This window comes from Tenebrio molitor, chromosome 6, assembly GCF_963966145.1.
Source record: "Tenebrio molitor chromosome 6, icTenMoli1.1, whole genome shotgun sequence".
NCBI lineage: Eukaryota > Metazoa > Arthropoda > Insecta > Coleoptera > Tenebrionidae > Tenebrio > Tenebrio molitor.
In genome coordinates, this window is record NC_091051.1 from 18,513,858 (window position 1) to 18,539,681 (window position 25,824).

At 35.2% G+C, this 25,824-nt stretch overlaps 1 protein-coding gene and 1 long non-coding RNA gene across 2 annotated transcripts; both read right to left on the minus strand.

Moving 5' to 3' along the window:
* Positions 1–5,855: 5,855 nt before the first annotated feature.
* On the minus strand, positions 5,856–12,653 carry LOC138132855 (uncharacterized). Its single transcript, XR_011160204.1, has 2 exons — positions 6,109–12,653; positions 5,856–6,053 (listed from the first exon to the last, which is right to left on the minus strand). It is a non-coding gene; the product is annotated as an uncharacterized lncRNA (long non-coding RNA).
* Positions 12,654–15,080: 2,427 nt separating this feature from the next.
* Positions 15,081–25,013, minus strand: LOC138132842 (sarcosine dehydrogenase, mitochondrial-like). Its single transcript, XM_069050513.1, has 9 exons — positions 24,818–25,013; positions 24,508–24,761; positions 18,325–18,537; positions 17,763–18,273; positions 17,441–17,706; positions 17,078–17,275; positions 16,533–16,781; positions 16,302–16,450; positions 15,081–15,884 (listed from the first exon to the last, which is right to left on the minus strand). The coding sequence occupies exons 1-9, from the start codon at positions 24,933–24,935 to the stop codon at positions 15,200–15,202; spliced, it is 2,643 nt and encodes an 880-aa protein (XP_068906614.1). The 5' UTR covers positions 24,936–25,013; the 3' UTR covers positions 15,081–15,199.
* Positions 25,014–25,824: the final 811 nt, after the last annotated feature.

Genomic DNA, 25,824 nt, shown 5'->3' on the forward strand with positions numbered 1-25,824 from the left:
CAACGATTAAAACTTTACTTAGAATTTGTTACTGTTCCTCCTCTTACAGCAATTGGAAATATTTAAACTTGACCAATAAGAGCTTACAACGTAAATTACAAAAAAGTTAAGAATCATAGTAGTTTCAGATTCTAAAACGAGTATCTGTTACCATGGCCAACTGTATCAAAACGCTAAGCGCTTATTATAGCCGTCCCACTCGATGATTTCTCCGTAAGAAAAATTGTTCTTGACATTTAAAAAAATCGTACGTACAGTAGAGACTTCAAGTGACGATTATTTGAATTAAAAGACAACGGATGACAGAAACGTCTTTTTTTTACTGTAATTGGTTATGTCCTATTCTTGGTTATGTCCATGTTAAATATTTATAAGTAAATAAATTAACTGCAAGTGTTAATTGCATGCAGTAACAAAATAATAAAAATAGTAAAAGTGTAAAATAAGAAACATATAATAGGTAAGGTGTTCTGTCAATAGCTTAAAAACCATAAAAAAAACGAACTTCAATTGCTTAAAAATATCAGACATAACCTCAAATTGTTTTAATTAGAATTTAGTATTTTTCTGAATACATTGTGTTGTTGGATAATGTGACTCGTGTCATTCCGCTCCACAATTTTTTGACTGGAAATTAAAAGAGATGGCATTATCGATAAATCCTGTGAGTGTGACAAAGATAGAATCTGTCTGACTCGATACAAACATCCCTAAAAATTGTGTATACTTCTATCTTTGTCACACTTACGGGATTTACCAATAATGTCCTCTCTTTTAATTTCCAGGCAAAAAATTGTGGAGCGGAATGGCGCTACCTTCTAAAGATATAGTACCTTACATTTGAAATTAAAACAGCGGCGTAAATTATGCAAATCAACAACTACAAAAAATGAAATTTTTATCAATTAAATGTTCAAAATGTGCCCCATTGTTTTCGATGTATGTTTGCAAACGCTGCAGCAACAACCCTTTTACGGATGTGAGAAGTGCGGGATCATTTCGTATTTGATTTAGTGCAATCCAAATCCTGGGCCATAAGTCATGGCGATTTTATGGAAATGTGTTGTAAACGAGAGTGCGAATGTGGTCCCAAAAATAAAAATCTAAAGGATTGACGTCTGGAGACCTTGGTACGTTACAGGACCATTTTTACCGATCCAATTGTTGCCATACTCATTATTCAAATAATTAACATCATGGTGAATATGCGGAAGAATTCCATTTTGCATGTGCATGTGCCATATGTTTGCGGCGAAAATTTCCACTGGAAGATTTTCTCTGTACTCTTCAATTACAGTGTGTAGTAACTCCAAGTATAAATTTCCATTCAATAGATTCGGCAAAATAAAAGGACCAACAAGTCGTTGGCCCAAGAATGTCGGCCCAAACGTTTATTGAAACAAAATTACGTATATTACGTAAAAGAATATGATCCAAAAACCCAGGATTTTCAGCCAGCAACCGCAACCAGCGACAAAAGTCTTCGGGTCACTCGTTATAATGATAAGGATGCATGTTTTCATTTTTCAACAATTTCCAAACTGTAAATGTTGATGTCTCAAACATTTGACTTATTTGACGTACACTCAATTTGGGATTTTCGTCAGTTAAATGTAAAATGTGTTTCATCACGTTGTACAGCGTATTGATTAGGATTCCTTCCTAGAAGGTAAGTACTTTACTGAACTTGACCAGATTCATAAAGCCTTCTGTGGATGTCTACAAAGACTCCTCTGTTTGACAGTCGTCTATTCGGATATAATTCTTGATAGCGTCTTACCGCAGCTCGACTGTTTTGTCCAACCTCACCATAGACCAAGCATGTTTGCATATTCCTCGTTTGTGAAGGATTGCGGCACTGCAGGCACAATAATTGAAATACCGACGCCACTGAACTAATTAAACTAGAAATGTTAATTTTGAGACAGTTCGTTTTTTGTTTTTTTTTTTTTAACTTGATACGTGAATTTTGATTAATTACAGCAACGTAATTGGTTATTTTTCAATGCTTCCAGTTCCTACAAGAAAATTTTCACACAACAAAAAATTGCAATTTATTAAAAATCCCAGCATTCTGCATTGCCCCTCAATTGTTGGCAGATTACTTACACCCTATATAACATTTTCTTCTTAAAATGACTCCCTGAACACGATGTCAAAGTTTTTTACACCTATTATAAATTACCCTGTATTTTTAACTGCCTTATTTTTCTTTCAACGTTACGATAATCCCAACCCAGAAATTATTAATAACAATAAAACATCAAAATTATTACTTTACAAAATTTTACTTACACCATTTCATAATACATATTTTGCTTTAATTATAATCATCTTATAACCATTTCATTTTGTTATTATTTTCGTGATTAACTAATCACGTGCGTCTAATAATAATAATACATTTCGATTGAAATATTTAAAAATAAATAAATTGCAAGATATTGTGAAAGGAATTTTGCAACGATCAAATTAATGCAACATTTTATCATTGTTTATGACCCTTAATCTAATAAACACAATTGAATAAATAAGTAGTTCTTCAGAGGTTAAAGTGTTTTACTAATTTTTGAATTTTTTTATCACAATTTTGATTCAATTGTTGATTTTATATTTATCTATTCAAAATGTTATTTAAAAATAAATTTAATTTTAAAGAAAAAAGTAAATCTATATACAGTATGAACATAAAGTATGGAACAAACGTGATGTTTTTTGGCAAATCACTTGCACAGGTCGATTTTATTTTGAAAAATCTTTATGTGCCCTTCATAGTAAAAATGGAGGAATTAGACCGATCGCTATCGGAAACTGTTTGCGAAGATTGATCTCAAAGCTAACCTGTTTTCAAAGTCGTCATATTGTAAATTTGTACATATTTATCTCCACGCCAACTTGGAGTGGCAACTAAACTAGGATGCGAAGCAGCAATTCATACCACACGAACGTTTGTTAATAACGACCAAAACCGTGGCAAAGTTCTTCTTAAATTAGATTTCAAAAAGGCATTTAACTCAGTCGAACGGGATTGTATTCTAAAAGAAGTCAAATGTCATACGCCACTTCTTTATCCTTATCTTTATCAATGCTAAAGAAATCCTTCAAGTTTATTTTTCGGTAATCAATTAATTTCTTCTTCTGTTGGAACCCAGCAAGGAGATCCCTGTTGATGATTTTTAGTCTTGCCATTCAACCAATTATTTTATCTTTGCATTCTCAACTGAATATTTGGTATTTAGATGATGGAACCTTAGCTGATTACCCAGAAGTAGTTTTATTCGACTTTAAGAAAGTTATCAATTTATCCCGCGAAATTGGCCTTGAATTAAACTTTAACAAATGCGAGATCTTTTGTTGTTCTGGAGACACAGATTTAAAGGTCATAAAGGAATTGAAAATTTAGCACCAGGTATTAAAATTTGTGATCGAGGAGGTTTATCTCTTTTAGGCTCTCCAATCTTTGATCAAGGTTTCAAAATCACTGTCGAAAAAACTATAATTACAGTTGAAAATCTTTTAAACAAAGCTGAACTCCTTAGCAGACACGTGGCTTATACTTTAATCAAGAACTGTCTTTTCATAACAAAATTTAATTTTTTATTAAGAACAATTCCATTTTGGAAATTTTCTAATTATGTTAATTCAATTGATTTTTCTTTAAAGTCTTCTTTAGAGAGAAAATACTTAATTTACGTTTAAATGATATTATACAATGGTGTCAGTCCACTTTACCGCGATTAGATTTAACGGGCGGGGAATTCGCCGCATTTCCGATATTTGCCTCCCTGTTTTCCTATCTTCCATTCCTGGTGTTAAAAAGCTTGTTTTTCTATTATTAAATTCTAAGGATAATGAGCTTATTATTCATCATTATGATGAAGCCTTAGGAGTCTGGGATGTAGAAAAAGAGAACGAAAGACCAACAATTCCACAATTTCAGAAAAATTGGGATAATATCAATATCAAACGAATAATTGCCAATGACTTATTCTTTAATTCACCTAGAGATTTGGTTCGTTTTAAGGCTTTGTAATGCAGAAAATCAGGATCTTGGTTACATGCAATACCTTCTCCTAATATTGGTACTCTTTGAGATAACACTTCCTTCCAAGTTTGTATTGGTTTAAGATTGGGTTGTAATCTTTGTACACCTCATATTTGCAAATGCAATGCGAAAATTGACGTAATTGGTATCCACGGTCTAAGTTGTTCAAAAAGCAGTGGTAGATTTTCCAGACACAATGAAATTAATTCTATTATCAACCGGTCTTTGACTTCTATTCATGTTAATTCAACTTTAGAACCAAACGGACTGTTTGTCGGGATGATGGAAAACGTCCAGATGGGATGACTTTAGTACCATGGATTAAAGGTCAACCTTTAGTTTGGGACGTTACTATTGTAGATACACTTGAAGACAGTTACGTTTTGAAAACTTGTGAAGTTTCAGGTTTTGCCGCTGAAATGGCTTGCAAACGCAAACAAAGCAAATATGTATAGTTCAATTATTTCATCAAATTACATATTTAAAGATTTAGCCTTTGAAACCTTAGGCCCTTGGTGCAAAGAAGCTATCGATTTTATTAATGTCATCGGAGAGCGACTTATCGCGGAACCAGGCGATTCAAAATCAAAGAAATTCCTTTTCGAGAGAATTTCCCTTGCTATTCAACGTGGAAAGGCTGCAAGCATTCGGGGCACTTTTCCAGATTCCGCATTATTATCGGAAGTTTTTGTATTGTAAACCAAAAATGTTATGTGCTTAAGTTGATTAATTATACAGGATGTCCCAGAACTCGCGGATCAAACTTAGAGTGCGTTTTCCTTGGTGATAACTGAAAGCAATAGCGTTTAAAAAAAATACAGGGTATAGTGGATTATTTGTAATGAATAATTAAAGTTGACCAATCAGAAGGTCGCTGTTAATTTGAATTTCAGGTAAATTTAACCAACAGTTTGAATTGCCTAGCAACATAATTCTAGTAGGAATGGAATGAAATTTCCAGTAAATGTTTGGGCAACTGTAATAGTTATTTACACAATTAGTGGGATAAAAGCAATATTACAGGATTCGAGTGTGAAGATTGCAGATGACGAGGGCGTTAGCCCGAGTTCATCTGTAATCACACGAGTTTCCTGTAATATGCTTTAGCCCACGTGTTATGTACAAAATTTTATCTAAGACTGCTCCGAATTAAAAAAAAAAGGTAAATCTTATTTATTTCCGCCAGTTTCATTACACCACTCAGTGGAATAATGACTTACTTATCCCACTGAGTGGGGTAATGAAGCTCACTTATCCCACTGAGTGGAGTAATGAAATGCGTCCTGTAATGAAGTTCCTTATTCCACTCAAATGAGTGGGATAAGTGTCATTTATCCCACGGGATTAGATAAAGATTTTGACAACGTCAAGTTATAATTTAATTCGAAATTGTCAAACTTTGTATTGAAATCATGTATACAGCTGCAGAGTATGCCGAAATGCTTATATTTTATGGATTGTGCGGGCGCAGTGCACGTGAAGATTCAAGAGAATATGCCATACGTTTTCCACGACGTTTGCCATAACGTATTTCTACGGTTGGTGAATCGTGCTGGCTACTGTGATTCCTAATATGCTTAGACTGGCAAGGGAAAATTTAATAAGACGAACTCGCCTATTCCTTCAGATGAAAGGTGGTCATTTTGAACACTTGTTATAAATTATTCTTTTTATTTTGTTTTTTTACGTCATTTGTTGCATTCTACAATCGTTTAAGTTATAAAATTTGGTCTTAAATTTTTACTAATAATGATGCTAAAATAAATAGGTTAGTTCAATCCAGTTTTTGTCTTCTTTCTTTCAGAACTGCCACTGTGCTTGATCTGTTGTTCAAAACCTACGTGTAACTTCAGCTTTTTGCAATGTCAAGAATGTTCCTAAAAGTCTTTTCTTTCATTTCGACGATGACGCGTCCCGCTCGTGTAGCTGCGCTAATACGTTGCAGATGCAGAGTGTATGCACAGGAGTCAGGATACATTTCTTGTGATTCCGATTCACTTCACAGGCCCTGCATATTTCACTTTTTACTTAGATTTTTAAGGTATAATAGTAATATTACTCACTTGACGCTACGTCACCATTTTACCTTCCATCAACAAAGATTCAATTCATCATATCCCTCCCGTCAATTTCCCATACCCCTCAAGGTTACAATTGCTCTGAAAATTTTCACTCATAACAAACAATATTTCATTCATTGCCGGAAGAAGAAACTTCTTGCATTCCCTGATGAAGATTCTATACATCTGTTCGCCTGCCTTTGGCGAAATTATTCCATTTTTGTTTATTTCAAAAGTAGCTGTCACTTTTGACGTCTGTTCCGACAAGTCGACAAGATAAATATTGAATATACCGGGACATTTTTTTAACACTGAACATAGTCCATACTAATTCCCTATGTTCAATTTTAAAAAACACAGATCAATGAATTGTGAGTTGCTATGCAACCAATTATACACGATCTACAAAAATGGTCGAAATTTTGCAATAATGTTAAAATTTGTTCCAATTGATGAAATTGGTCTATCATGTGTTGTATTGGAAATGTTACGCACATTTCTAATGATTTTATTAGCATGAAATAAGTGCATTATGTGTACTTTTTTCGTCAAACAACTTGACCATTTTATTAAACTGTCAAGTACTTATTTTCGTTACCTTGGTTACGTAATTACATACATGCATTGACCTGTGCTTTTTAAAACTGAACATAGGGAATAAGTATGGGCTATGTTCAGTATTAAAAAAATGTCCCGGTAGAATATAGCCTAAGGGAGTCCGTTTCGGCTCAGGGACGCGAGGGTCGCGGGTTCGATTCCGACCCAGGGCGAAATTAAAAAAAAAAAAAAAAGCTATATTCTGTCTCGTGATTCGGAAGTCACGTTAAGCCATTGGTCCCGGTCTATTGAGTTGGTTATCATGCCCCTCATAGATTTGTAAACCAGTCCTAGACTGTGTAACAAATTTTTATTATGCATACGAATTACACGTTGCTTGGCAATTGAGGGAAGGTACTCAATTTTCTCGTAAAGGGAAAATTAGATCGAGCTCTATTGGTCAATTTGATTAATTCATAACTAAAAAGCTGTTGCAGGGTGAACATTTTTTACCTTCATTACCATCAAGGAAAACGCACTCTAAATTTGATCCGCAAGTTCTGGGACACCTGTATAATTTAATTTTTAATGTAAAAATTTTAATTGACCTCAAACAAAAACAAACAACCATCTAAGTTTAACAATAAAGTTTAACAACGCAAATGTTGAAATTATTCCCTGCCAACCATTTGGCACTTAACGACACTTTGTACACTGCACTCAATAATGTCAGGGCTTTTCGTTCCATTTTAGAGCGAATTTGCTGCAGTAAATCCTCTAAATTGTTTGGTCGATTAAAATAAACCTTCTGTTTTAAATATACCCATACAAAAAAAAAACATTAAAAATTAAATAAAATTTTTGAAATAAAAATTGCCATTTTCTCCAAAAAAATTGTTATGTAAGGTACCAATTTTTTTCATTCGTCGTTTATGTAGTAGAAGGGTCTATCAAAAAGAGATGAAAAAAGTGGGGGTTGTCATTTAAAAAAATTGGTGATGACCTCATTGCGCAAAAAGGAGTGACGTCATTTAAACAAGTTGCATGTCACAGGATGGCATTTTTCAAAATAAAATCGACCTGTTCGAGTGATTTTTTAAAAACATCACATTACGTTATTATGAATTTTGTTCCAAACTTTATGTTCACACTGTATATAAAACTGAATGTCTGTTTGTTATTTTGTTTTGTATACAAATCTACAGTTTTACTCAAATTTTGGTGAAATTTTACGCACTTGATCTTCAAAACAGGGGGAAAATTGCTGTCTACTTTAATTTTATAAGAACCAACTCCTACTACCATTTTCAATCTTTTTGAGCACAGAGTTTTTTCGAGTTGGAAATCGGGTTTGCATGATATATTCCGGTGTCATAGTTTCATTTGGTTGTTTATACAAATAGACATTTTGCAAAGTTAGTTTGACTGATAGTGCTTTACCTAAAAACGTTTTAAATGAAGCGGAACAAGCTTTAAATAACTTAATCTTACTGGAAAAATCAAAAGGGAGGTGAAATAATACGAGACAATCGAACAATGGCAGGATCTAAGTAAGACTATGACTGTAAATGAAAGTGTTATCTTGGTGTATTTTCATGAAATGGTAAGTGTTCGTAGTATTAGTTATCTTTTTTTTATACCGTCAAAGAAACGTAGCCCCTCATCATTATGGACGTATTACTCGATGCTGCGAAGTACGAACATAAAAGACGTCTGAAAAGCTTGCATTACTAGGAATTAATTAATTAATTAATTAAAAAGTTTTTTCGAGTTGGAGATCCCCTCACTTTCGCCGCTTCACCCCCACGCCTTCGTCTGGGTTTATCACAAAGTAATTTTTGAGAACTGTTCCCAACTCAAGAAAAAAAAGTACATTTATTTATACAGTGAGTTTTTTTTAAGACTGGACATAGGGTTATTTTTCAACCCCCTGTTAACTTTTATTTTTATGAAAATTACAAAACCTAGCATTGTTTTTAGATTAAACAATAATATCTACTCACATACTTTATTTTTTAATACCTAAATAGTTGTAATAAACAATTTACAAACAAAATGTTAATTGCAAAAAATAGTTAGGTACTTTAAAAACGATAGATTCATTATTATGTTATAACAAGGTTCTTTACTTCAATAAAAATTAAATGAAATGTTCAAAATGGCCTCCATAGACAGTTAAGCAATTACACAATCAATTGCATAATACATATAATACATTCATTTTTGTTTTAGACCAGAGTAGGCTATTTTAATTTTTTTAAATGTTGGTATCGGGGCTATGTCAAGATAACAAAATCAAAATTGTTCGAACTGCCAGTGTCAAATTTGACATTATTATTAAGTATTAAGGTAAATTAGTTTTAAATTTGTGCAATATTTACATTTATCACTAAATACACACATTATTGAGACCTCGAAACTATGTAGTTAATTGGAAAATGATAATGCTTGGCTACATGGTCATGAATTTTGACAAGAAAGTGTAACCTCAAATATTATACATGATGTATATTGTCATTCAGCCACAGTCTTACCATACAACTCGCCAAATTTCCATAGCCTACTCTGGTCTAAAACAAAAGTGAATGCACTGTATATCAAAATTACAAATGTCAGGTGAAATTTCAGCCTACTAAAAATTTAAAATTGAAGCAAACGGGATTCAAAAAACATCTTTTTGGTAGCTTATTCCTTGCTTCTGGTTATTAAATTGAAATTGTTTCAATACATTATCATATCCCACAACTTTACTACAAAATTGGGTTGAATATTTTCATGAGGACAAAAGTTAAGATTGAAAAATTAGCATGTAAAACCCTATCGCCAATCTTAAAAAAAAATTAATGTATAATCTTTGCCAAAATTATAAAGCCACATGTTGGCAATACAAAAATCCTAATAGTTATGTTATTAACGTTCTTAGAATGGCAGAATGTCAAGTGCTGATTATTTGAAACACCACGCAAACGAAGAAATAATTTGAATAACAACTTAAAACGTGTTGTTTTTAATTATTTTTGGTTATACAGGGTGTCTCAAAATTCGCGAATTCCATGTTCAGAGCGTTGTATCAGTAGTCCAAATATGGAAATTAAAAAAAAATCGGAACTCCCCCCACAAAGATACATTGGTCTGAAGGTGCACTCTTTGAAGTGCGTTTTCTTTAAATACAGGCTGAAAAGTTCAGTGTTATTGTTATTTATGGTGTAGATGATTGTGGAAAATAATAACGTAAAACAATTTTTTGAAGAATAGCTTTTACTTTAAAAAATCTAAAATTTTGTAATTTTTCTTAAAAATGGGACGGCAACATAGCTAGAATAGTATTTTGTCACTGTGGATATGAAGGCTGCTATGTATTGAACAAAATTAAAGTGCTTATATCTTCTTCAGGAAGAGTGAATTTTTTTTTCTAAGTATTTTTCGAGCTCCACTGGGTCCTTCCATGCTCTGAATTCGGAATTCGTTAATTTTGAAACATCCTGTAGGTATTGTAAACTAATTTAGTAGAAACTTTCGTACAAGTCGTTTATCTTTCAATCCCACAATCACAAAGAACAGCACAAGGCCTAACCTAACAACTTAACATTTTATTTTCCCCATATCAAACCCCGAGCGAATATATCGGGCGTTCAGATAAAATCTGGGGCTGGGAAGGCGTTGGAAACCTTTAATTGTTTTGCTTTTTTTAAGTGTAAATTGACAGTTGTTAACTATGTAGAGCTAAACTAAAATTTATAAACAAAAATTTGTTCTGTTTTGTTTTCTTTGCAATGTTTTACATAAAAAATACAATAAAAAACGATTCCTATTCTCGAAGCAAATTAATATCTAAGAGCACCCTTTGATAAAAACAAACTTATTCAATTATGTGCCAATTAAACATAAACAATTAAACAAATGGTATTCATGTCAAACGGCGGGAAATTGAAACATTACACTGCTCCAAATGGTTTACTTTTTCAACACCTACTCAGCCCAGGTTTTCATTTGAACACATGACGTTGCCGATTGTACGGGGATATCAAAAATTATCTTGGTCAAAGGTGGTCATGGATTGGAAAACATCCGTCTCAACTTATTTCGTGTGTTTTGTAGGGTTTTGTTCCATACGTTGAAGAATGTCATTAACAACTTCTTTTATTTCTTCGGTACAAACGATTGCCCTACCAGCACAGAGCCAGTTTTGCGAAACACACCAACACAATTTGTAAGGCATGCATAAAAATTCAGATTTTGGCATTCAAAAAATTATTGACACAAATGCTTCGATAATTATTTAAAAATCCATGACCACCTTTGACCAAGATAATTTTTGATATCCCGGTATTTTCACGTAACAAATTTGCGGCCGAAGCCGCGGGTAAAAGCTAGTAAAAAATAAAAGTGAAAATATAGAAAAAAATCCTTAATTTCAGTGTTAACTTTTTTCCATAGAATGTCCGTAGTATGTAACAAACTTCTGCAGCAGAAAATTTGAGATAAGTACTATGCCGGCCAAAAAATTTTGGCCGTCATTGTCTGTCAATTCAAAAAGAAATAAATTGTAATCCGTACTTTATTGTCATCATGATTACCGTCTTTACTATGAACGTTATTTTTTGGGTGGTAAATTTCAAAACTCAAAATTATTTTGTCCTTTCTACTACACAGAACGTTTACCTCAGGTTATCTATGTACGATTGCTCTAATTCTCTATTCATGTCGGATTTTTGGAATATCTGAGCTTCAAACAGTTTAAGTTGATTGTCAAAATGACAAGAATCGAAAGTGGGGTTACGATTTGTAAAGGTTTATTTACGCTTTACTTGAATGTCAAGAAAGTGACGGCCAAAATTTTTTGGCCGCCATAGTACATATTCAAAAAAACACCCTAAGATTTCTAAAAACAATTAAAAAAAAGGTTTCATTAATAGTTATTTTTCTGTAATTGATTCAAAAAATTGAAATTCACGCATAGTTATCTGTGCCTGAAGTGGGTCATTTTCTGACGTGTATTTTTTTTTTGCATTGTTAGTAAGATCGAAACCATAGAAACCATACAAAACAGTGTGTGAAATGCAATTTCACGCATACGACTATTTCTGTTTTTCATTTCACGCACTGTTTTTTATTAGTTACCTAGCAACATGGTCACTGCATTGAAACTTCAGAATTCCTTCAAAAATTTGAATTTTTAATTTCAATTTTTTGAATCAATTATAGAAAAAATATTGTTTATATTTCGTGCGTGAAGATGTTTTTGTGCATTCAAAGGCTTATACTGCCTCGACCTTCGTCTCGGCGTAAAAGACCTTTTCATGCACAAAAAACACGCACTTAATATAAAAATAACTATTTTGTATTAAGTGCGTGAAGTGAGTGTTTTTTGTGCATGAAAAGGTCTTTTACGCAGAGAGGCAGGTCGAGGATTGCTCAATTCGTCACCTTCGAGAACCAAAGCGATAGGGTAATTCACGAGTGATAATGAGCCCGACGGAATTGAAAATGCCACCCACAATACAGGGTTATTCACAAGAGGGGTATTTCTGAATTTCTTTTTGCCGCAACCCATTATACACATTGCAAGAATATCTTGATTTCAAATTTTGAAAATAATTATAACTGAATCCACGATGGCTCTTAGTCCTGTCTCTTTGACGTTAAAGCAAAAAATCTTTGTCAATTCGAAAAATTTGTTTTTGCAATAACGACGAAAAGACTGACAGTGTGGAAAGAATTCTGTCACCTCTGCGGATGGTTAGAAGCCGATGGTAGACACTTCGAACACCTTTTACATTAACTTAATTCGTTAATTTATTTGTTGAATTTTGATTAAATACAGGTTATCTGCCAATCTGACATTTCTGACAAATCTATCAAACTTACTTTGATTTCTAATTTAAAAAAAATAACACATTTGATTTAGTAGTTACTGCCATTGGTATTGTTGGTTGCGGCAAAATAAAAATTCAGAAGTACCCCTCTCGTGAATAAACCTGTATACAGGGTTATTCACGAGAGGGGTATTTCTGAATTTCTTTTTACGGCAACCCATTATACACATTGCAACAATATCTTGATTTCAAATTTAGAAAATAATTATAACTGAATCCACGATGGCTCTTAGTTCTGTCTCTTTGACGTTAAAGCAAAAAATTTTTGTCAATTCGAAAAATGTGTTTTTACAATAACGACGAAAAGACTGACGTGCTCCTCATTTATGGAGAGTGTGGAAAGAATTCTGTCGCCGCTGCGGATGTTTAGAAGCCCATGGTAGACACTTCGAACACCTTTTATTGAATTTTGTTGAATTTTGATTAAATACAGGTTATCTGCCAATCTGACATTTCTCACAAATCTATCCAACTTACTTTGATTTCTAATTTAAAAGAAATAACACATTTGATTTAGTAGTTACTGCCATTGGTATTGTTGGTTGCGACAAAATAAAAATTCAGAAGTACCCCTCTCGTGAGTAACCCTGTATTTGGAAAGTCAACGTGAATAGTGTCTCAGAACTGCCTCCTCAGAGAAAAAAGGGAGTATTTGGGTAAATGTGATAATATGAATTTTAAAGAAAAAAGGTCCTATCTCAAGCGATAATCAAGAAAAAACATCCTAGACTTGACCAATCAGAGTTGAGCACCATCAAGGTATGATGACCGCAATTTTGCGTTGCCAGGGTTTCGAAGTCAAAATACCAAGTAAAATTTTCGCTAATTGTTGCGATATCAATAATTATTTTCGCTGTCTAGCAACCTGTCCAATTTTAGTCATCTTGAAGTCTCTTTTGCAATCGGCTGTTTTTTATGGGGAGGCAGTTCTGAGGCAGGCTAGGTATACTAATTAGAAAACACTTATTATCCCATAAGTGCTCAATTGAGTTGCAGTCAGGGTTACGTGCTGGCCACTCCATAACTGAAATTTCAATATTCCTAAGGTAGTCGGAAACTACCCTTGCAACATGTGGCCGTCCATTATCCTGCATATAAATGAAGTCTTGCCCTACCAATGCGGCAAATGGTACAATAAGAGGTTCCAAGATGTCCGTGATACAGGGTGTGTCAAAAGTTGCGGATACGCTCTTGGAACTTGGAAGTATTCACTTTCGAGTATCCGCTACGGTTGTTAGTTTTATTTTATCTAAATTCGTTGAGACACAGTGAGCTTTCAAATGTTAGAATAAGAACCTATCATAACTGAAATTATCTGTGTTATAAACAAAATAGGTGTTAGAAACGAATCAAAAATAAGTTAAGAACAACTCCTAGTGGTTATAGCGATAAGTATGTATATCGATGTTCATTTAAATATAATAAATTGCCTCTATCTGACACCACCAACTCTGTAGCTGCGTCTAAAGATATTCCTTCCCATACCATTATTGACCTTCCCCAAAACTCTCTTAATAACGAAATTAAACTGCGCATATCGCTCACCAGGACGTTTTTACACCATTTTCCGTCCGTCAGACTTGTATAGACAAAATCTGGATTCATCGCCAATTTTGTTCGACCCAATTGACATGTTGTAATACAAAGTTTAAACGGGCCCTCCGATGGACTGCAGTTAATCTGATATCTGTATCTGATTCTCCTTTAGTCTTCTTTTAATCATATTGTCAATCAGGCGGAGTGCATATTTGTCCAACATGCGATTTTGAAGTAGAGGAGCAGTGACAAGCCTTTCTCTAAGTGCTTATTCACAATGGACATAAGACATAAGAAATAGGTACATAAGAAGTAGTGACCAGGCAAAGCATGAGGTACATGCTAATGGTAAGTGTGGATTTTACGATGGCTCGTGGCCGTAAGGTGGACGGGGGCCGACCTTCGGGCTGCAAGATTAGGGGAGCATACAGCTCCCCGAAGATGACGAATTATGCTTTGTTATGGTTACTGAGATGGAAACGAGTGGACGAAGTTGACGACTTAGCAATGAAGCATGGATTTGAGAATGGTTAGCGAGTGGATGACGTGAGGGTCACCTTCGGGGGGACCGATGCGCCATTATATGTGGTACTGAGAGGGAGGCAGGGAAGCACACCGGTTTGCCGGTGCCCTCCCATCGGGAACGGACTAACCGGTAGGTGGTATCTTCAAGAACCTAGAACTTCAGGGTAGGTAAGTCGGGCCCAGGCCCATGATATTCATTCAGTACTGAACTCCCTCCTTTCACCTTGTTAGTCAAGCGTGTTGCAGAAAAGCTTTCGGTGAAAATGGTGTCACTGTGCGTCGGACTTAGTGGTGGATGCAAACCTGCGTCTTCAGAAGATTCTGGTGGTCCATTGCAAGCGGACGGTATTTTAGCAGGAGTGGTATCCTGGGGAAATGGATGTAGACTGCCAGACTACCCTGGAGTTTATGCACGTGTGTCAACACTTCGACAGTTTATTCAAAACATTACTGAACTATGATTCACTAGTCCACAAAGTTGCAACAAAAAGTTATTAGGAGTAGGTAACTGCTGAATTGTTTTATTTTAATGTTGTACTTAAAATATTGAAAACTTTAAAAACATGGAGTAGTCTTCAGTTTTTTTGTTTGTTTTAAATTGCCTATTTGTCCTCGAACTGTTAATCGTATTGTCCCAGCAGCCTCCGATTCTTCGGATCAAAAGGACTCTTGAAAAACAAAGTGGCGGGGTACCTCATACCTAGAACTTCAATGTAATAATTTCCGCTCTTCAAAAACTCATCTGTCAATATCTGTCCTTTGGGATGTTCCACGAATCCCGTCCCGATACTACAGTTAAGATTATACCCCCAGTCACCTCTCCTCAAGAACCCTACACTCGTATCGTCCCTCCAGATTGTCTCCAAGCCATAAATAGCCACCCGATCCTCCAAAGTGAAGAAAACCCTTTTCTTTTTCACACCATGCTGCTTTAATTTTTCTACGTGTTGCTTGCCCAAATACTGGCCTTCTTTGCGACAAATCATTTGCAGATTCGCTTCGACAGGATTGTCGTCCATTCTCACATCACGGTTCCAGAGATGATACCCTTTTTCGAGACTTAAAGAATATAAGGCTCTGAATCCGGCGTGTTTCAACTCGAATCCTCGCCCAGCTTCCATTACTTTCTTGTAGACCGGACCACAAGAAGCCACGGGGACGTGCAATTCGTAGCCTAGTTCACCGATGAAACTGATCCTCATAGCGCGACAAACGTGACCATTGATTTGGATGATGTGGGACATCCCTGGGGGGAAGCGTTCGTCAGTTATGGGGGTTTCAGTGATTGTTTGGAGAAGCGCCCGACTAGAAAATAAATCAAGATATAGCAAATACAACCCTCACATTTATCACATACATATACTGAAAAATTCTAAAATAGTTATATGTATCTATAATCATTGTAAGAAGTCTGAATTGAGAGTTTTCACTTATTTTATAAACATTAAATTATTATCTGTTGAAGAACAAATAAAATTGATTTACTATCGCCAAGCTTTAGTATTCCAAATCAATTAAAAACTAAGATTGGTTTCATTTATAGTGATCCTAAAATTTTACCTTATGAATTTTCTTCTTTTTTCTCGTTTCCCTTAATGATGTATTTTCAGTTTTTTCTTTCTCAGTTGTAAATTATTCTTTTCAGTTTTATTTAGATTTAAACAATAGTGTTGAAGATCGACATTTAAAAAATGGTTTATAAGTTTATACATTTAAATTTACCTTTTTGGTCCTTGAATTGATAGTACTCCTAATTTGTCCGTGATGTCGCTTATCACCGCTTTGAAATTTTTCTTGCCGATTTCTTTCTTAAAATGTGAGACTGTTTGGTAACCAGTCGTTCCACCAGCTACGATATAGTACCCTTTACCCTACAACATCAAGTATAGGTACGACTTGGATATAACTTAATGATTTACTAGGTACTGGTTCAAAATCTTTCAAATTACCTACCTTCAACATGGGATCATCGAGAGTACCAACACCTTCTTGTAAAGGTGTGACTGTCACATCCGCCTCCACTCCTCCTTTGCTATTCAACGAACAAGTGTAAACCACACGTCCTGGTTCTTTGCCCGTATCAGTTGTAAAGAGCCAATCAGCTGCTTCTTCGGCGTCTGGTCCGCTTAAGTACATTTTAGTAAAGTAGGAGAGGTCGAAAAGTGCGACGTTGTTTCTAGCTGCGTTTGCCTCCTCTCCGATCTAACTTACAATATTATATTCAGACTTGTTACAACTTAATAATATTAAAAAACTTGTAAATATGTACTAAATAACTGTCAAGTTATCACAAAGAAAATAAGTATAGAAATGCAAAAAAGTACAAAACACTTCCGACAAAATCAGAAGTGCCAAGTTTGAGGATTGTATTGTATTGTAAAGACTGATTTGAGCAAGATTCATTTAGGTTATAATAGAAAATTTTATAAGATAGTGATTAGTCTTTTTCTCATTTATTATTTAGTTCTAGGTTCTTAAAATTTCCTAGTAATACAAACCAGATCATGATGTTTCGAGAATCCAAACGTATAATCTCCTTCCAACTCGTGTTCGTATCTCTTATCTTCGTTGTTGACGTGGCCATAACAGCCATACCAATCGTAGGCTTGTACAGGTGCAGTACGATCCTTAATGAAATATCCTGGCCTTTCCCAACCTTGGGCTTGCTCCATTACGGCACCACTGGCTACAAGAGCCTGCAAAATGGATTAACTAAACTTAAAATAAGTCAAAATAATGAAGAAAGAAAAACAAAAATATGTATATGCAAATAAAGAAATGTTAAAATTCTGTTTTGTTCATTCAGTTAAATTTAAAAAGTCCAATTAACATTTTCGGTAACAAACAAAATGACTTGTCACCTCGTGGAACGGCCCGATTTTATGATTCCTTCCAGCCAAAGGTTGATCATGAGGGAACACAATACCAAAATTCTTAGCATAACACTCTTGAGTAGTTTCGGTAATCCAAGCCCGATCGGATCTCAAATTCGGCATGAATCTTCTTATATCATAAGTAAACATTGGTATCTCTGGACGACCCTCAGAGATCCAGATAGCTAACTGTTCGGCACAACCACCACTCAGATTAATACCAAGAGAATTATACCCACACGAGTAGTAAAAACCTATAGAAAAAATTTGCCTTAGACACAGTTCATGTTAATGATTAGAAGTGAAACACCTCCCAATCTCGGATCTTCACCCATGATGGGTTTGTGGTCTGGAGTGAAGGCTTCGGCACCACAGATATCAGATTTAATACCGACGCGTTCAAAAACTGGAGCAATATCAGCGGCATTTTTCAAATGAACCTCGAAAATATTCTTATCTAAGTCGAACAGACTGAACTGGAAGTCGGTCGGCATGTCTTTGATTATTTCGGGATTAGCTTCATAGCCTCCTAGATAAATGCAGTCACCCTGGATCCTCATATAAGTACTTCCGTCGTGGTCTCGAAGGTTCGGTGTATTTTTCACTTCCGGTATCGAATCGGTGATGACGTACGCGTGCTTTATGGGAACAATCGGCAGATCTAACCCAACAAGCTGAGCAATATTCGTCGACCAAACTCCTGCAGCGTTTACAACACAACTAGTTTCGATCGTTCCTTTTGCTGTTTCGACGGCTTTGATCTTTCTCACGCCAGAAGTGGGATCGGTGAGGATGTTGTTGACAGGACAGTTTTCGATGATCTAAAATGTAAGTCAGTAAAATAATATAATTTTATTGGGATTTTGTAATACTTGTCCTCCTCGAGTGTTGGCGCCTTTTATTAGAGCTGCGCAATACATGGAGGGGTCAGTACAACCATCTCCTGGAGAGTAGAGGGCGCCTTTGAATTTCTTAGGATCGAGTATCGGTGACAGTTTTGCTGCTTCCGAAGGGTCTATCACATGACTTTCAATATTGAAGAAGTGGCCCAATGTGTGGAGGCGTTTGAACTCCTGCAGGCGCTCCTAAAATGATATGTTAACATAAATTGACTTAGCTACATCCTAACTAAAAGTTATATCAATAACATCTTTTTTACTATTGGGCAGACATCCGACAAACAAAACCAAAGAACTTAGTTCTGGCTATTTTTTAGTGCATATTTTCCAAGCTCTACCGGAAATAATTATTATTATAAAAATTTTTTGTACAGCGCGAGTGTAAAATAAGGAATAAAATTCCTTAAATTTATGTCATTGATTTCTGGAAAAATCCTCGGATATCGGTATCGGTATCGCTCGCCCACATACAGTGCATTTTTTTTAACTGTTGCCATAGGGAATTGCATGGTAAAACTTATACCCCCTGTTAACTTTTGTTCTGATGAAAATATTCAAACCAATTTTGGAACAAGGTTTGAAGATTTTTTAAACTATCGGACAGAATACAATTCAATATCCTAAACTGTCGAAAAAGTTGTGAAAAAAATATTGTCTAGCGCGCCGGAATGATAGTACGTCGAGCGGTCGCCGGAATAGCGTCCCTGTCGGCTCAACCACCCAGCACCTGACCATCTCCAATTTTGACTTTTGTTACTTTCATTTAAAAAATAAATGGCGAGATCTCCTCGAGGCTATGATTAAAATAAATAACAAAATAAAATATAAAATCTAATTTTTGTTCCCATATCGTCTACTACGTTTTTGTCAAATTATTTACGTTCATTAATTTCAATTTTGAAGAGTAAAATTAGTATTTAAAATAAAACTGCTTGTCGTTGTTCAAACAATATGCATTACCAGTGGCGGCTCGTAACAATTTCAACTGGTACGGCAGATTCGTTGGTATTTTTTTTTTTTTAATGCTCAAAGTTGTCGCCGTATTTGTTCCATATTTATTTAAAATAATGTTTAATAATAATAATAATATAATGGAAATTAAAAAAAACTTTTTTTTTGATAAAGAACAAATTCACTCTTCAGCAAGAACCAAGAGGAAGGTCTAGCTAGAGCAATTCTTGCTAGGAGGGGAGGATTAAGGAATTTGGTAAGGTAACGTAGGTAACTAATAATTTATTTAAAAAAAACGTAGCGAAACAACTATAAAAATGTAAAAGAAAACCAAATTCCAAAAAAAAAATCACATATAAGACCACGAGTAGGCAAAGTTATGTTTGCCATGAAAAACAATGGGCGCTTTTTACTTCATCCTCAACCGTAATTGTAATTACATTATTAATACTTTGAATGATCTCATTTTGTATGGTCTTGGACAAACCAGTGAAAATCGTGGATTCGTCTAACCAAACGCTAGCTCTTGTGTTCCTAAATAAATAGTGATGTCAATTAATCGTCCAAGGGTTTCGCGATTTTCGCTGACTTTGGGATTATATTCAATAACACTTTCGCGATGTGCGTTGTCTAAGACGTTTGCAATATTTTGTTGTTTTCTTCCAAATAATTTAAATTTTAGCAGGCCTTGTGTGTGATCTTTTGAAATACCGTGTTTTTGCAGTGCCCTACCGATCTCTTTACGATTGTTAAAGCCTGTACAGTTAGTTCCACGGACCTGGACGTTGCTCAGAAAAAAGTAAGCACGGCCAACAAAACAATCCATTCCTAATTTCGCTACCTGTAATCCACTCGCACTTTTCATAGCATGAAACACAAAAACCACGATTGGAGGTGTCCGCTTTACTAATTATTAAATTTGACATGGCAGGACGAGGCCGTTTCAAATCCTTAACAAACAGTTTCTCATCGTAAAATAATGAAGAGAATTTATTTCTCAGTAAAAAATCTAGAGTACCTATCTGAATTATTATTGCTCACCACTTGTCCAACATTTGCCATTATTAACACTGAACAATACACTGAACAATTTTTTTTGTGTCAACCAACAGAAAATTGTGTCGCTATATGATGCGCCTCATTTACTTAAATCAATTAGAAACGCTTTGGCAAGGTACACAATTAAGTATAGAGACAACAAGGTGGCCAAATTTTCTCATTTAATTTCTGCGTTTCGTTTTGACCAAACTCGACGGTTTCAAACTTTGAGGAAAATTCGGGAATGTTATCTTCTTGTAAATAAATATAAATTAATGAAGATGAAAGTTTCAATTGCCGCAAAAACTTTGAGCAATATAATGGCTGCGGCCATTGAAACTATGATAGCTCAAAATACCGGACTTTCTTCAGAAGCAATCGACACCGCCGAGTTTGTACACGATATAAACGATTTGTTTGACAGCTTCAATAGTAGCAACATTACTAAAAAGCATGCTGTTCCTCCGCTAAGAATAGCTTTAACAAGAAAAACACAACATATTATATTTTGGAATGGCATGTTGGAAAAAATTAGATCGTGGGAGTTCCATTTTGAAAAAGACGGTTCTTCAAAACGAACGCTTCCGTGTAAAGAGGGATGGATCAATAATATTAAGAGTGTTTTAGCAATTTGGGATGTATGTAAGCAATTAGGTTTTAAATTTTTGCGCACGCGATTATTAAACCAAGACCCTCTAGAAAATATGTTCTCTGTAGTCAGACAGTACGGCGTCGCTAACACCAATCCTTCCTGCTTCCAGTTTATTTCTGCTTTAAAAACTAGCATTTTGAACAATTTAATTTCAAACAGGTCTGCAGGTCGCAACTGTGAAGAAGATACGGGGCATATTTTGCACAATTTAAGAGATTTTTTGTCAGACAACGATAATTTTAAACCTCTTGTTGAAGATGAAGAAAATGAACTTCTGCAATTAAATCCACCAGAATTTGATCAGAGTTGTTTAGAAAATGGTAATTTCGAACTACAAGCTTTGGCATATGTATGTGGGTATCTTGTGAAAACAATTAAAAAATTAGAATGCCTCGCCTGTCGCATTTCATTGCTTGTGGATACTCCAGAATCATGTCACATTTTTACTCAATTTAAGGAATATGACGACCAAAAAATGAGACTGAAATATGTAACCAAAGAATTAATTTGCTTTGTAGCTCATATTCATGATATGGTCATATTTTATTTGAAACGTTTTGGACATACTTCAAACATTGTTCAAAAACTGCGTATAGTTGTTATAGAACGGACTGATTTTAATTGGTTTCACTGCAATATGCACTCTAGTGAAATTAGAACAAATTTGTTAAAAACCAGTATTCATTTAATTTTGTACAAATATCTTGATGATGTGCAAAGAGAATTTCAAGAGACAAATAGGAAAAAAATTATTTAAAAAAAAATTACTACTTTCCAGCATGTACCTAAATAGCTTTTTTCGTCATTTGTTCATGACTACCTTACTACCTACATTTTTGTGTATAGACTTTTAGATTTAATTTAGGTTATGTGATTTTTTAGAATAGTTTTTTTTTTGTTTTTTGGTCTCATATTTCAATATTTCTCTTTATTTTTCATGATAGACTGATTTTTTGTGATGTATTGTACGTCGGTTACCTTTCATTATATGTAATTTGATTTTTTTAGAATAATTTTTATTTTTGTTTATTTATTATTTGTTTATTCAGATGTACAATACTTTTTTCATAATAATTACGCTTTTTTTTATTGTTTATGTTGTGATTTTTTTGGAATATTTCCATGAATAAATGTTTTATTTTGATTTATTTGTATTAATAAAATACAAAATTGGAATAATTTAAATTTCACACAATTCCCGCCATTACCCGTTTCTATTGTTAGTTTGCCCAGACATCACCGCAGCGGTGAAGCCGCGTACTTGTTGCCATCTTTTTCTAAAGGATTAAGTCGTCTTACTAAACGAAGTGTGTTTATTAGTCTATGCCAAACAGCGTGCAATTTCGTCGGACATGCTCACGCGTATATTTAATGCGCTCACTTTTACGGGATACTGGGACCATGATTTAATGGACCTTTGAATCTCCAGTAAGGGCTAATGTCATAAAATTTGAAAAATATATGCATATTAGAGAGATATGAATGATGAAACTTGTTTAAAAAAAAGTATAAATGAACTGTTTTAAATTGTGTTCTTTTCAAATAAATTTCTGGGTCGGCACTGCCGTATCTGCCGCCCCTGACCAGCCGCCACTGTAGCATTACGTAGTCTTATTAATGATCTATTACAAAAATAAAAATTAGCACCAAACCTGCAGTGGATAATAAGTTAACAGAGGATATTATTTTTACCATGCAATTATGTAATTACCTATGGCAACAGTAAAAAAACGCATAAGAGGTCAACCAGAAACTGTGGAGAAATTAAGGGCAAGAATAACTGAAGCTTGGAATTCCATTACAGTGCGACATTTACAAAACACGCGAAGAAATTTTCAAGATCGCGTCGGACATTGTCCAGCAGTCGAAGGAAAACACTGAACAATTCCTTTGACAATTTCTGTTAATTTGTTGAGTTACTTGTGCGTTAACGTTTTTACATTCTGTTTTTTTTTTTTAAATAAATGTTTAGATGAGCTGCCATCCAAAAGCTAATTTAATCATAGCCTCGAGGAGATCTCGCTATTTTTTAAATGAAAGTGACAAAAGTCAAAAGTGGAGATGGTCAGGTGCTGGTTGAGCCGACAGGGACGCTATTCTGGCGACCGCTCGACGTACTATCATTCCGGCGCGCTAGAAAATATTTTTTTCACAACTTTTTCGACAGTTTAGGATATTGAATTGTTATCTATCCGATAGTTTCAAAAATCTTCAAACTTTGTTCCAAAAATGGTTTGAATATTTTCATCAGAACAAAAGTTAACAGGGGGTATAAGTTTTACCATGCAATTCCCTATGGCAACAGTTAAAAAAAATGCACTGTATACACACTACAGTTCTTAAATGAAGCTGGTGTCAACATTTCATCGTGGCTTGCCAGATTTTCCGATCTAAACCCGATCGAACATGTTTGGGATATGATCAATTCAAGTTGCCTGGGACCAAGTCCCTCAAGAGGACATTGATCCATTGATCACCTCATTTCGTCAATGCCCAGGCGGTTAAATGAAACATATTATTATGTAAGGAAAATCGGGCTCTGACAACATCCAAACGCTGATAAGGAGCTGCGGGAATCCAATACGACTCGCCCGCTTACCCCTCTGGATATTCGGCTCGGGGGGGCACCTGCTTGAAGTGGTTGGCGTTATGATAACGTGGGAATCCAATAGGACGCACCCGCCTAACCCCGCATTATCACCTCGCTTTGTTTATATTACACCGTGTTGGGGTGGAAAGGAATTTTAGTTTTCAGTTTAGAGACACATGTTAACAACTCATTTTTGTACTAGAATTGTTCATTACCGTATTGACGTATTAATAAACTTTATAATTGCTATTAATTTAAAGATTTCTTACAATTAATTTTTTGTCAATTATTAGTTGATGTAAGAGGCTGAAATTTTAATCAGTTTTACGTTTAGTCAAGAGTTCAAGAGTAACATGTTGTATACAAATCAATTTTAATTAACTATTATCTCTTAATGTTCCACTTCTAATGTCACTCAGTATATTTTTAAGCGCATGCAGTCGATGCATGTTCAAAATGTGTTCAAAAATAAGAGACGTACCATCACTACAAGATATTTACAAACTTTTTGTCAGTTCACATATTTATCTCAATTGCTGTAAAAAATGTTGTCAAAAAATTTACATTTCTAAAATAAAATCTACGCAAGTTAATACAATGTAAGTACCCGTTGCTTTATGTCAATTAAGTTTCCAACTGAACTAAGCTGTTTGACGAATTTAACATTATTAATTAGTTCTCGTTGGCCACAATTAAACTCGAATTTAAACCACTATTTACATTTTCCTCCTGCGTATCGTATCTGCTCTACATGTTTATCAAAGATTTAAACACTTGACATGACCAAGCAGCTAACTCGCATAATAACACAGTTGACCTTTAAACATTAAAAGACCATGAGCGCTTGCATTTTAATGAATGAACTTGTGAACAAATCGTACGAGTAAATATTTCCTTTTCAACCCCGTCAAGTGTGGTGCAATACCTCTGTTTTGGCGATGAAAAGTCCTCCATTGTTGATCCACCCCGTATTAAGTCCTGTTTCTTGTTCCAAACTGATGAGGAGTTTCCTGGTCGATTCCGACAACCTGATGTCCGCATCGCCGGGTCTCAGTCTCCAGCACAGGGCGCTGGTATGCCAAGTGGTGCCGCTCGTTATTTTCGCCCTTTCGAGAAGAACGGTCTTAATCCCCCTTTTGGACAAATGATAGAGGAGACTGCAACCGGCGACGCCGCCACCTGAATTTTAAAATGTGATTGTCAAACGGCTAAATAACGAAACAATGAGTACGTACCGATGACGACGACATCTGCTTGATTGGGGATGTTGGTGTCGGTGGTGTAGCTTAGCACTTGCTGGAATTTTGGCACGTTTTTCGTTTTGAACACATTTCTGCCGGCTGTTCTCAACATGTTCGTATTTACAAGTTCATCGAAATGGTGTTGTTGGTGCGCTGGATAAATTGACTGTGATTGGTTGTGTTTATCCTATCATAACACAATTCTATTCTAACTATTCATAATTGTCGATTATCAGAGTATGACGTACAAGTCGCAAAACATGGCTTAATGTGGCTTAATTCTTGATATGCGCATTGCGCAGATAGAATGAGAAATCCGACTTGCTAAAAAGACCAAAAATCCTCCGACTTTCGACGGCCGACGGCTTCGTTTACACAAATACACAGTGGGTCTCTGGCACAGATACAACTGTACACAGTACATACAATTGTTAGCACAGAATAACTCCCATAGGGTCTGTCCTCTCTCCCCACTACTTCCCACAATTTCACTGCGCACCAATTTCCTAATCCCAAGTATAGTAATCAAGCTACTTAGATACTGTATTTATAACCATAGCCATTTCAAAAAATATTTTTGTGCTGGATCGAACCTCATGGCTCTGTTTGCGTATAGTGATCCCAGAACTCTAACGTTTTATGATAGGCAATACTAATTACGAGGGGATTAGTATTTGACACCTCCCAGTGAGAAGAGGAGCACTTCGTCCAAGAGAGACTACCTGGTACCGTCTGCCCTCTTTCTAAATCCAAAGCCCCCAGGCTAAAGACCGACCCTTAAAGGTCTGTTTATTTACGTCCATTACCAGCTTCTTTGTTAAGCTGTTTAACTTCATAACGATATTGCCCATGGAGGTAGTATTAACAGGAGGGAGCACTATTTGAAAAAAGCGGAAATGCCTCGTAAATGCGCAGTGCTATAAAGTGGTACTAAATACAGAGCGCACCATGTGCCTTTCCAGTGGCGTGGTAAAATTGGTATTTTTCGCTCTCTTTGCAAT

What these genes read in the sequence shown, in the direction of transcription:
- LOC138132842 (XM_069050513.1), bottom strand. Translation starts at nt 24,935, where the DNA reads ATGTTGAGAACAGCCGGCAGAAATGTGTTCAAAACGAAAAACGTGCCA. An exon ending in CCAACACTCGAGGAGGACAA is followed by an intron (nt 18,274 to 18,324) that starts GTATTACAAAAT and finishes CTTACATTTTAG; the next exon opens with ATCATCGAAAACTGTCCTGT. An exon ending in TGAAGATCCGAGATTGGGAG is followed by an intron (nt 17,707 to 17,762) that starts GTGTTTCACTTC and finishes TTTTTTCTATAG; the next exon opens with GTTTTTACTACTCGTGTGGG.